The 12295-nt window shown below is 37.3% G+C and overlaps 1 protein-coding gene across 1 annotated transcript; it reads left to right on the top strand.

The window, feature by feature from the left end:
• The first annotated feature begins 4463 nt into the window (after nt 1-4463).
• On the top strand, nt 4464-10776 carry LOC134312506 (zinc-binding protein A33-like). The gene is made up of 6 exons (XM_062994494.1): nt 4464-5072; nt 6011-6106; nt 6188-6421; nt 7936-8083; nt 10027-10053; nt 10155-10776. The coding sequence occupies exons 1-6, from the start codon at nt 4464-4466 to the stop codon at nt 10700-10702; spliced, it is 1662 nt and encodes a 553-aa protein (XP_062850564.1). The 3' UTR covers nt 10703-10776.
• The last annotated feature ends 1519 nt before the right edge of the window (nt 10777-12295 follow it).

The following is a 12295-nucleotide window of genomic DNA, read 5'->3' as shown; positions in this document are numbered from 1 at the left end:
TGGTAATAAATCATTTATATGAAGGAAATTACATGCTTCTATTTTTGCAGCAGTTCTTTTCTTTTGACTGAATGGGCACAGATTCCCACAGACATGAGTCAAAAACTTGTGAGAAGCTTCTCAGATGAGTAGCTGTTTTTCTAGCTAAAAAGATCACAAATCATTTCACATTTAATATGATTTGGTTTTGAACAGGATTTCCAACAAGCTCATGGTCAGGTGTCTAAATACTTTTGGGCATATAGTGTAGCAACATTAGCTTTGAAAAGTTTTGGATAACTGATGAAGAACAAACTGTGTAAAATACATTTTGGCTGAACTGTTGCTTTAATCATCCATTACCAGGCACCGTTTAGCTCGGGAGAGGAGATGTCGCAGGGAATGCAGGAAGGACTCGTCCAGCTTGTTCTCACTCAGGTCCAGCTCTGTGAGGGAGCGCTATATGGAATTGTCCCACTTTGCACCTATAACAGCCTCCACTCTTTAAAAAGAGCTTTTACAATGTGTCTGTGATAATCTGTGCTCATTCCTCAAAGACGTCCTGTCTCAAAATCAACATTCTAGTTCATCCCAAAGGTGTTTAACAGTGTTAAAGTCAGGGTTAGGGTGCAGGCTTCAAGTTCCTTCACACCACACTTACCAAACCAGGTCTTTATGGAACTGAGACACATTCATGCTAGAACAAAAAAGGCCTTCATCAAACAGTTGTGTCAAAGAGAATGTATATAATTAACTCCACATAGTTCTAGTACACAACAAGTGCAAATGAACCACCTGAAGTCAAGAGTTAGGAAAGATGGTTATGGTACTGTACTAGTAATCAGAAGGTCTCCAGTTCAAACCCCATAACTGCTAAGTTGCCACTGTTGGGTGCCTGAGCAAGGCCCTTAACCCTTGTTTAAATTGTATTCAGATATAATTATCAGTCAATTTTAATAAGATCATTTGCTAAATTCCTCAAATGTAAATGTGTCCACATGGTTTTGATCACAAGATGTGTAACCTTTGGTGCAAATGTGAGAAATGGTTTTTAATGGGCTGGTGCTCATTTCCAGTGTTCTCAACCGGATTCACTTTTCTGAGTGTGGAGGGTATCAGTGTCAGTGTGTTTAAAACTTCATGCATTCATTCATTCTCACTAACTGCTTCATTTTGGTCAGGGTGGTGGTGGGTTTGGAGCCATCAGGAAACAACGGACGCACAAGACACCCAATACAGGTCTCCATTACAGAGCAACACACATTCACTCACTCACTCATTCATTCATTAAGAAACAGAGAAACAGATTGTCAGATAAAAACATTGTCAGACATTGTCAGATAAAACAGAAACAAAAATCTTTGGCATCATAGGATTCCGAGAACACCAAGCTCACTGTGAAATATGGTGGTGGAAGCACTGTACTGGAACATACTTAAATATAAATAGAGTGAATGTACCAGTACATAATGGAGTAATAGTAAGGTATACACTTTCTATTACACACTGCAGGGCAGCAACTACTCACTCACTCACTCACATACAGACAGTGACTTAACAACAGTTTGGGGAAGATTCTTTACTGATTTGACAGGTTTGGTGTGGAGGAACTCCAAATACTTGTACAGAGCTCTGACCTAAACCCCATTATACAGCTTTGGGATGAATTGGAACATGTACCGCAAGCCAGGTATTCTCACACAGCACTCAGTATCAGTGCCTGACCTCACAGATGCTCTTTTTATTAAACAAGCACAAATTCCCACAGATAGTTGAAGTTGTTGTGGCTGTTTAGCTTTACAGCTGTTACACTATACCCCCAGAAGTATGTGGACACCCCTTCTAATAATTAAGTTCAGGCATTTCAGCCACACTGCCTGTAAATAGGCATATAAAAATTACTTAAGATTTTATGCTTTCAGCTTTGTGGCAACAGTTTGAGGAAGGTCCTTTCCTGCTCTAGTTTGACTCAAAGCAAGGTTAATAAGGACCTGGTTTAACAAGTTTGGTATGACGGAACTGATGCTGACCTCAGTGCTAATGAGCACTCTAGGTTAAAATGGGAACATGAATGTTCTGATTTCACAGATGCCAGAACATTGGTACATGGGCACAAATTCCTACAGACACACTTCAAAATGTTGTGGAAAGCCTTTGCAGAATAGAGGCCAACACTGTACTTATACCCATGGTTTTGGAATGGGATGTTCAACAAGGTCATTATTATGTGTCCACATACTTTTGGCCATATAGTGTATATAAGAAATATATTGTGATATGAGTTTTTGCTACATCACACAGTTCTACATTATACTGCACTTGAGCAAATGTCGATATTCTTGAAAATAATGCACTAAGATCTTAATAAAAATCACATTATAAATCTATGTACATTACTACAGAGTCACCAACAATCCCTCCTCTCACTTATAATAATAATAATAATACATTTTATTTATATAGCGCTTTTCAGGACACTCAAAGACACTTTGCAGCTATAACAGTCTTCACTCTTCTGGAAAAGTTGTTTCCACAAGATTTTGAGTGTGTCTGTGGGAAGTTGTGCCCATTGCTTGATGTTAAGGGCTGAATCACAGTTGATGTTTGAATTCATTCCTACTGTGGTCAGTGGGGTTGAGGTCAGGGCTCTGTGCAGGACACCAGAGTTTCTTGTCAAATCATCTTCGTCTTTATGGACCTTGTTTTGTGCACAGGGGTTATAGTCATGCTGGAACAGGAACTGACCTTCCCTAAACTGTTACCACAAGGCTATAAGCATATTAATTAATATAATTGGTTTTATACACCTCTTAGCAACATGTTTGGTTAAAACACATGAACATAATAATTAGGACGGGTGTCCACATATATTTGGTCATATAGTGTATAGTGTATCTTAATCATTTATTTCTTCATACTTTATGAATGATGGGTGTTTTGTGTTGATCATATGGAGAGGTGCATTGTGGTCCATGCTGTAATTTCAGATGGTGAAGGCGCCACCTGGTGACCAAAACCAAGAGAACAAAAATCACCGTTTCGTGACGTCACTCAGCAGAAGCGAAAGTTAAACACGTCACTGTTACACAGACGAAGTTCATTTTCTTTCAGCAGCACATAAAGTTCAAAATCCACCTTGAAGGAAGTAAAATTACTTCAGATAAACTGTACAGCAGCAGAAATAAAGCAGCTCGGAGAGGAAATTTATTCAGCTTTATTACTGAAAGTGTTTGTGGTGAGAGAGCTTCCTGTTTTACACCATTTCTACACCCTGGTAAAGTTACTTATTATTATTGAACTTTCACCTGACCTTCATTATCCTTTAAAATAATCATTTAACATTATTAACTGTACATTTTAAATTTTAATATAATAAATGTTGTAGTAGTTACATAATAGGTTGTACTGCTTACTACAACTAAATTACAGAATAAAAGTCCTACAGTAATTTTGATATAATAAAGGTGGTAGGAGTTGCATAGTGACACCACATACTACACCTAAAGTACAGAATACAAGTCTTACATGATGAGTTATTTATTTATTAGGATTTTAACATCATGTTTTACACTCTTTGGTTACATTTATGACAGACACACGGTAGTTTATCTTCACACAAGGTTTATCACTTCACAAGGTTATGTCGAACACAGTCATGGACAATTTTGTGTCTCCAATTCACCTCACTTGCATGTCTTTGGACTGTGGGAGGAAACCGGAGCACCCGGAGTAAACCCACGCAGGCACGGGGAGAACATGCAAACTCCACACAGAAAGGACCCGGACCGCCCCACCTGGGGATCGAACCCAGGACCTTCTTGCTGTGAGGTGACAGTGCTACCCACCGAGCCACGTGATGAGTACAGCAGCAAATCATACAATGTAAAAATTACTAAAACTTATTACATGTATGTTTTGATATAATGAAGGTTGTAGTAGTTATGTAATGACAGAAGCATTTTACTACACCTGCACTTCAAAATAAAAAATACAGTATGGATACGGTTATAAATCATGTAATGTAAAAGAATTAGTAACAATTCTTGAATGTGAATTTTAATATAATCAGGGTTGTAGTAGTTATCTAGCAACATGCATTATTTACTACATCTGTATTACAAAATAAAGGTGTAGTACTACTGTATAGTAATAAATTATACAGTAATTAATCATAAACTGTAAGTAAAGATTTTAAAAAGCTATCTTGTGGTTTAGACTACTTACTCTGCCTTTATTACAAAATAAAAGTTTTACAGTATGGGTAAAATTATGAATTTTATAATGTGTAAAAGAATAAAATATATTTTAATATAATAAAGCTTATAGTAGTTACCTAGTGATGTGCACTTCTTACTACGCCTTTAATGCTGACAAATGTAGCATGGGTGTAATAAGATGTGTTTTATGGAGAGTTTTTTTCACCACAAAAAGTTGCTAATTCCAAGTTTTAATGAAATAAGTAAAACTTTATAAATATAAAAATAATGATATCTCCTCTATCAGTCATGGCTTCCTCCAGCAGTTTCCTGTCTGAAGATCAGCTCCAGTGCTCCATCTGTCTGGATGTGTTCACTGATCCAGTCTCTACTTCATGTGGACACAACTTCTGCATGATCTGTCTCAAAAAATGCTGGGACACCAGTTCAGTCTGCCAGTGTCCAGTTTGTAAAGAGAATTTTGTAAGGAGGCCTGAGCTTCGTGTAAATACTTTCATCTCTGGTCTGGCTGCTGAGTTTAAGAAATCAGTTCAGGTGAAATCCAGCAGCGCTGCAGAACAACTTCCCTCTAAACCTAAAAGTGTGCTGTGTGATTACTGCACTGAGGAGAAGCTGGAGGCTGTAAAGTCCTGTCTGGATTGTGGAGTTTCTTACTGTAACACTCATCTGATGCTTCACAAAACTGCAGCTAAACTCAAGAAGCACAAACTGATCGATCCTGTGAAGAACCTGGAGGATTACATCTGCCAGAAACATGAGAAACCTCTGGAGATGTTCTGTAAAAACGATCAGACATATGTATGTCAGTTCTGCATGGAGGGGGACCACAAGAACCACAGAACTCTTCCTATAGAGGAGGAGAGTGGAGTGAAGAAGGTGAGGAGCATTGAGACGCAATAAGAGGAAACAGCTGCTGTTTTAAAAGCACTTGTTATTTTTCTGTGGCGATTGGAGCAAATGTCTTTGTTTAAACAATATTTTCTTAAATTTTAATTCTTTATAAAGTTTATTGTAAAGTTTCAGCTGGGTCATGATTAAACACACAGCAACTTGGTTCTATAATGTCATTAGTAATTATGTTTGGTCCAGCTGGTGACCAGTGCTTGGTTGACCACACCTATTAGACTGGGCCACAATAATTACAATGGGCAGGTTTAGTAAGCTCTGTACAAGACTGGACTGTCAGTTGAAGTCATTGTAAAGCTGAAGTTTTGCTTTTGGAATGGCTTTCTCAATACCCTTACCTTAAAATGAGTGGACTAAACTAAAACAACACAAGTAAACTATCTAGTTGTAGAATTATTATAAAACAAAGTCTGCATTCACTCACAAGTGTTTATAAACTTTTGGCTTTAACTCTATACATGCTGCAATGTATAATGAGAGTAAAGGTGTATGTTTGTTCCTAGATTTATTATTTCATTTTCATATTTACCACTGCTTTATCCTGGCTAGATTCACTTGGCTAATTTTATTAAAGGGAGGGACTTCCTATAATAGAACCTCCTTGTTTAGCTTTAATACTCCAATTACTATTTTATCCAGTGACCGCTTTCCCTGGCATCATTGGGCACAACACAGTAACCCCTGAAAAGACACCAATCCATCGCAGGGCATCCCCACTCCATAAATATATCTAATAATGTCTGCATGTAAACTAACACCTCTTGGGAATAAAACCCTGGATCCCAACAGTAGTGGGCTAGCATAATTTATCGCTGCACCACCCGAGCGCCCACCTGTTCCTAATTATTTATTATTATACGTATAATAAATTTTACACCTGAGTGTTTTATTTTTTCTTCCTGTGACAGAATCAGCTTGGTGAGACTCAAACAGAAGTTCAAAAGTTGATCCAGGAACGACTGAGGAAGATTGAGGAAATCAAAACCTCTGTAGAACTTAATAAAGTGAGTCATAATTTGTTCTATAATGGTGAGGACAATTTAAAATTTAAATAAAAATATATAATTTAATTTCTTACTTGTTAGAAAAACACAGAGAAGGAGAAAGCCGACAGTATGAAGGTGTTCAGATCTCTGATGAGCTGCATTGAGAGAAACCAGGCTGAGCTGATTAAAGTGATGGAAGAGAAGCAGAGAGCAGCAGAGCGTCAGGCTGAAGAGTTCATTAAAGATCTGGAGCAGGAAATCACTGAACTAAAGAGGAGAAACACTGAGCTGGAGCAGATCTCCAACACTGAGGATCATCTCCACCTCTTACAGGTCAGGATCCATCTGTTTCTTAGTAGTAGCAGAAACGTTGTCAGAGACACTGATACAGTATAAATTAGAGTTTTAATGATAAACAAGGTGGTTCTATTATAAAAAAGTTGTATTGCTTTGTAACCAGTATAAAACCAGGCTTGATATCATATGGAAAAATCTTGTGGACATGGGCGGTTTGTTCCTTAGGGCGATCGGGTGACGCACCACCAAAGGGCAAAAGAGAAGAAATTAGAGTTGTGTTCTGTACAGTATACCGCCCCTTTTGATTTCAGTCTGATTGAAAATTGCTTGGATTGCTCTCATAGACTCTCATGTTAAGGCACTTTTTTTCGGACTGTAGGCGCTGCAATACAATCTTTATGGGTTCCGGGAGGGCTCACGCTGACGTGCTTGCATCACACGTAACCTGGTGTAGCGATAATTGAAGCAGCTAGCGATCTCGTCAACATGACTACCATTACCTCAGTTCGGAGCAACTCCATCGTGTCATTAAGGGAAATGCCATTCAGTCATTGTAGTAATCAGGATAAATGATTAAAAATCATATAAGTTACAAGTAAATTACAAGTAAGTAATGTACATTTTAAATTGTGAATTGTGATTGCACTTACTTACTGTTTAATTGTACTTCTTTATTCATTGCACATCAGCCCCGATGTTACTCTTCATTCTGGATCTGCTGCACCTAAAATAAAATGCTCTCTGATGAAGACTGAATTAAATTGTTCGTGTGAAGCTTTACTTCATTTTATGATTGATGGTAAAGCTGGTCTCTCTCCATGTTTAAAGTTATTTGTGAGGGCAAACTGACTGATGACTTAAGATGTTTATTATTTAAGCTTTGATTTACTCATTGAACGGGTCACCTTGGCCATTATCGCAACAATTGCCCTCCCTGAGAGATTTGGCAGGAGCCGCCACTGCTTCTGGACATTTTAATTAGGGATATTTTGACACAATGGTGTTCCGTACATTCAGTCCAGAGACGTTTCTGGCAGCTTGTGGTGTTGCTATGTCTAAATAAGACACTTAATGTTGTATTTTTCTTTTATTTTGTCCCTTTTTGTTTTATTTTTGTGTGATTAACTTGTTTTATTTGAGCAAATAGTCACAAAATCCAAAGTCTTTTGTATGAAAAATACAATTTTGTATGAAAAATACAATTAATTGGAATCGCATTTTTGTTTTGTAAAGAAAAAAAACAGATGGCAGTAAGGGGTGTCTGATTACTTTGAACCTGCAGATAAACATGTTAGAGTATAGTAGAGTAGTTAGAATATAGTAACTTTGTCAAACCAGGGTACATTTAGGGTTAGAATTGTATTTTATAGAGCGGAAATGATGGTTAAATAGCTAGCATAAACTAAACAAACCTATCCAGGTGTGTTTTTAGATGCGTTATGAAGTTTGATGTGGTTGATCCAGAGTATTTAGGTTTATAGAACTCTCCACATATTAGTACAGTTAAATCTCTGATCATTCTGATCCTCCTCTGTCCTGCTGTACTGTAGGTTTACCCGTCCCTGTGCAGTCCTCCACCCACCAAGAACTGGACTGATACCAAGATTAACCCTCATCTGAATGTGGAGACTCTGAGGAGAACTCTGTCTCAGCTTCAGGAATCTCTCAACATGGAAATGGAGAAGATTGGTGAGATCAGTAAGTACTGGGAACTACTTGATCTGTAAGAATTTGTGATGAGGTTAAACAGAGGAACTGAACAACATCCTCATACTAGAAATGTTTTCTTGATATTTTAACAAAAATTAAACAAATGTAAAATGTAATAAAACTAGGGCTGTCAAACGATTAAAATTTTTAATCGCGATTAATCTCAGAATTTTATATAGTTAATCGCTAATAATCGCATTTTTAAAAACAAATCTGTAAATGTTATAGAAAATAAAGATTTTTAAGTGAAATGTTACAATTAAAATGGTGAACACATTTTATGCTAAATGTACTTATGTTAAAAACTGCTGGGACAAGAGAAAACTGTGAGGGAGTTTTATTCACTCACATACTAGGCAGTAATACTGAACCTACACAACACAAAATTGGATTTGTAATAGATTAGGGAGCTGTAGTCTCAAATATAAGACATGTAGTCACATACTACTGTGTCTCAGTTCAGATATGTGTAACAAAAGAAAATAAAAACTAAATAAAACTTCAATTGTGCTGGAGTTGTATTCAGTCACAGCCTATAGGACTTCACAGTACTGCGCAAACAAAAATAAATTATGCAAAGTTGAGCCATCTGGCAAACTTTTGAAATGAAACTTCCCATTTAATAAAGCAATAAGCCACGAGAGACGTGCGTTACTGTGATTTTAGCACGGGGAATGACGGAGTGCCTAAAACTTCTTTCCCGTGCTAAAATCATAGCAGTAATGCACGGTCTCGAGTGGCTTATTGCTTTTATAAAACGACGGTCAACATAAAATACAATAAATACAACAATGTTTAATTCATAAATGTATTTATTGTGTATAAACTTACAATAAAGCATTCTTCCGCAACGCAAGGTAGTTCGATTAACAGTGTCACGGCAGGGTATTCCAGACTGGACATAGGGACACCCCTTCCTCCCGCCCCGCCTCCAGAAAAAAAAATGTAAGAAAAAACACGCCAAGAAACAACAATATTTCAAGCCTTAATTCTTTTATTTTCTTAAAAGCAGAAAATGCAGTTCGAGGGTAAGTTAAACCCCAAGAAAAACAACAAACAAAATATTGCTAACTGATATAGAAAACTAAACTACCAAACAAAACAAAATAAAAGACAATGTTTCCCTGTCTCCCTCTCTATACCATAAACAGGAGAAAACATGAAAACAAAATAACAGGGCCTTACCCCCTTACTCTGCTTTTAGGCTTGATGATCTGAATATAAAATGTACATTAATAACTTAACTTTCAATTACACAAAAAAATATACAACATAACAACAACTTTGGCGTTTAATCTGGTTGGCGGCGCAGGAGGGAAAAAGATGCCCCCTGTTCAGGCGCAACAAAGAGTTTTTATAGTGGTGCTTGTTTATCACTCCACCAATCACATGGAGCCACGTCACAACAACAGGTGAATCCTCTTGTCTCTATTATCCAGGCCATCTGCGTTAGCACAGAAGAAGAAGAAAAAGAAAGGAAAGAGCAACACCATACACAATAAAAAATATATTTGTGTCCGTAACAACAGTGTTGCTAGGCAACATGAGGGTGAACATAAAATTCACTTTTACTTTTCAGTGGCGTATTAATATGGACTGATGTGAGGTGGTCATAGGTGTGCGTTTATTGGGGATTTTACAACGGCTCCGAACACGGCTCAGCCAATCAGATTTTAGGACCGGAACTATCCGTTTTATAACGGACCTTTCTCCATCACTTACTTACCCCTCTACTCTTAATGAGAGATGCCGTGCACGGTCAAGTCTCAACATAATCTACGGATGACTCACAGGGCCAAATAGAATTTGCGTTAACGGCACTATTTTTTAAAATCGCGTTAAACTGAGATCGCGTTAATGCGTTATTATCGCGTTAACTTCGACAGCCCTAAATAAAACATAATTTTGTTCATCTTTCTTTTTCTAAACAGAACTGAAGAGAATTCAACAATATGCAGGTATGTGAACTCTCATTGATCACATGACTAAATCTAAACACATTCACCATTATTCACTGTTCTCTGTTTAAATTGGTTTAAATTGTGTTTCTTTCCCTCAGTGGACGTGACTCTGGATCCTGATACAGCTCATCTGTACCTGATCCTGTCTGATGATGGAAAACAAGTGAAGCACGTAAACAAACGACAGAATCTCCCTGATAATCCAGAGAGGTTTGATTATTGTGTTAATGTGCTGGGAAAGCAGGGATTCTCTTCAGGAAGATTTTACTATGAGGTGCAGGTCAGTGGAAAGACAGACTGGGATTTTGGAGTGGCCAGAGAGTCCATTAACAGGAAGGGGAAGATCACACTCAGTCCTCAGAATGGATACTGGTGTATGTGGTTAAGGAATAAAACTGAATATAAGGCTTGTAAATCTTCCCCTCTAACCCTCACACTGAAACAGGCTCCTCAGAAGGTGGGGGTGTTTGTGGATTATGGGGAGGGTTTGGTCTCCTTCTATGATGTAGATGCCAGCTCTCATATCTACACTTTCACTGGTCAGTCTTTCACTGAGAAACTCTATCCGTACTTCAGTCCCTTTCTTAATAATAAAGGTAAAAATTCAGCACCACTGATCATCAAACCTGTTAAACAATCTGATTGAGATTTATTTTCTACAGAATCCAACATTATTGTTTATAAATTAAAACACTTATAATAAAGAACTGGAATTAAGATTAAATATACAGTTTATATGGTGTAAAAATATATTTTAAAATATCCGTAATTCAGTGTTTCTTAGAACTGTAATAATTAAATTTAATAATTTTTAAATTTTATTGTTCAATTTCTTTGTTGGTTGTTTGGTGTGTAAATAAAATCTATGAATGATTAATAATAAAGCACAGTAACTCTTACAGTGGTAATAAATCATTTATATAAAGGAAATTACATGCTTCTGTTTTTGCAGCAGTTCTTTTCTTTTGACTGAATGGGCACAGATTCCCACAGACATGAGTCAAAGTCTTGTGAGAAGCTTCTCAGATGAGTAGCTGTTTTTCTAGCTAAAAAGATCACAAATCATTTTACATTTAATATGATTTGTTTTTGAATGGAATGTCCAACAAGCCCATGGTCAGGTGTCTAATTACTTTTGGGCATATAGTGTAGCAACATTAGCTTTGTAAAGTCTTGGATAAATGATGAAGAACAAACTGTGTAAAATACATTTTGGCTGAACTGTTGCTTTAATCATCCATTACCAGGCACCGTTTAGCTCGGGAGAGGAGATGTCGCAGGGAATGCAGGAAGGACTCGTCCAGCTTGTTCTCACTCAGGTCCAGCTCTGTAAGGAAGCTTTATATGGAATTGCCCCACTTTGCACCTATAACAGGCTCCACTCTTTAAAAAGAGCTTTTACAATGTGTCTGTGATAATCTGTGCTCATTCCTCAAAGACGTCCTGTCTCAAAATCAACATTCTAGTTCATCCCAAAGGTGTTTAACAGTGTTAAAGTCAGGGTTAGGGTGCAGGCTTCAAGTTCCTTCACACCACACTCACCAAACCAGGTCTTTATGGAACTGAGACACATTCATGCTAGAACAAAAAAGAGAATGTATATAATTAACTCCACATACAGTATCTTGTGATTTAGACTACTTACTCTGCCTTTATTACAAAATAAAAGTTTTACTGTATGGGTAAAATTTAAAATTTTATAATGTGTAAAAGAATAAAATATATTTTAATATAATGAAGCTTATACGCCTTTAATGCTGACAAATGTAGCATGGGTGTAATAAGATGTGTTTTATGGAGAGTTTTTTTCACCACAAACAAGTTGCTAATTCCAAGTTTTAATGAAATAAGTAAAACTTTATAAATATAAAAATAATGATTTTTCTTGTCTCTGTCTTCATCTCCTCTATCAGTCATGGCTTCCTCCAGTAGTTTCCTGTCTGAAGATCAGCTCCAGTGCTCCATCTGTCTGGATGTGTTCACCGATCCAGTCTCTACTTCATGTGGACACAACTTCTGCATAATCTGTCTCAAAAAATGCTGGGACACCAGTTCAGTCTGCCAGTGTCCAGTTTGTAAAGAGAATTTTGTAAGGAGGCCTGAGCTTCGTGTAAATACTTTCATCTCTGGTCTGGCAGCTGAGTTTAAGAAATCAGTTCAGGTTAAATCCAGCAGCGCTGCAGAACAACTTCCCTCCAAACCTAAAAATGTGCTGTGTGATTACTGCACTGAGGAGAAG

This window comes from Trichomycterus rosablanca, chromosome 4 (genome assembly GCF_030014385.1).
Source record: "Trichomycterus rosablanca isolate fTriRos1 chromosome 4, fTriRos1.hap1, whole genome shotgun sequence".
Lineage (NCBI taxonomy): Eukaryota > Metazoa > Chordata > Actinopteri > Siluriformes > Trichomycteridae > Trichomycterus > Trichomycterus rosablanca.
This window is presented reverse-complemented; position numbering and strand designations above follow the sequence as displayed.

Coding starts and splice junctions, on each gene's coding strand:
- LOC134312506 (XM_062994494.1), top strand. CDS start 4,464: ATGATATCTCCTCTATCAGTCATGGCTTCCTCCAGCAGTTTCCTGTCT. Junction 6,422..7,935: donor ATCATCTCCACCTCTTACAG/GTCAGGATCCAT, acceptor GCTGTACTGTAG/GTTTACCCGTCCCTGTGCAG. Junction 8,084..10,026: donor GGAGAAGATTGGTGAGATCA/GTAAGTACTGGG, acceptor TTTTCTAAACAG/AACTGAAGAGAATTCAACAA.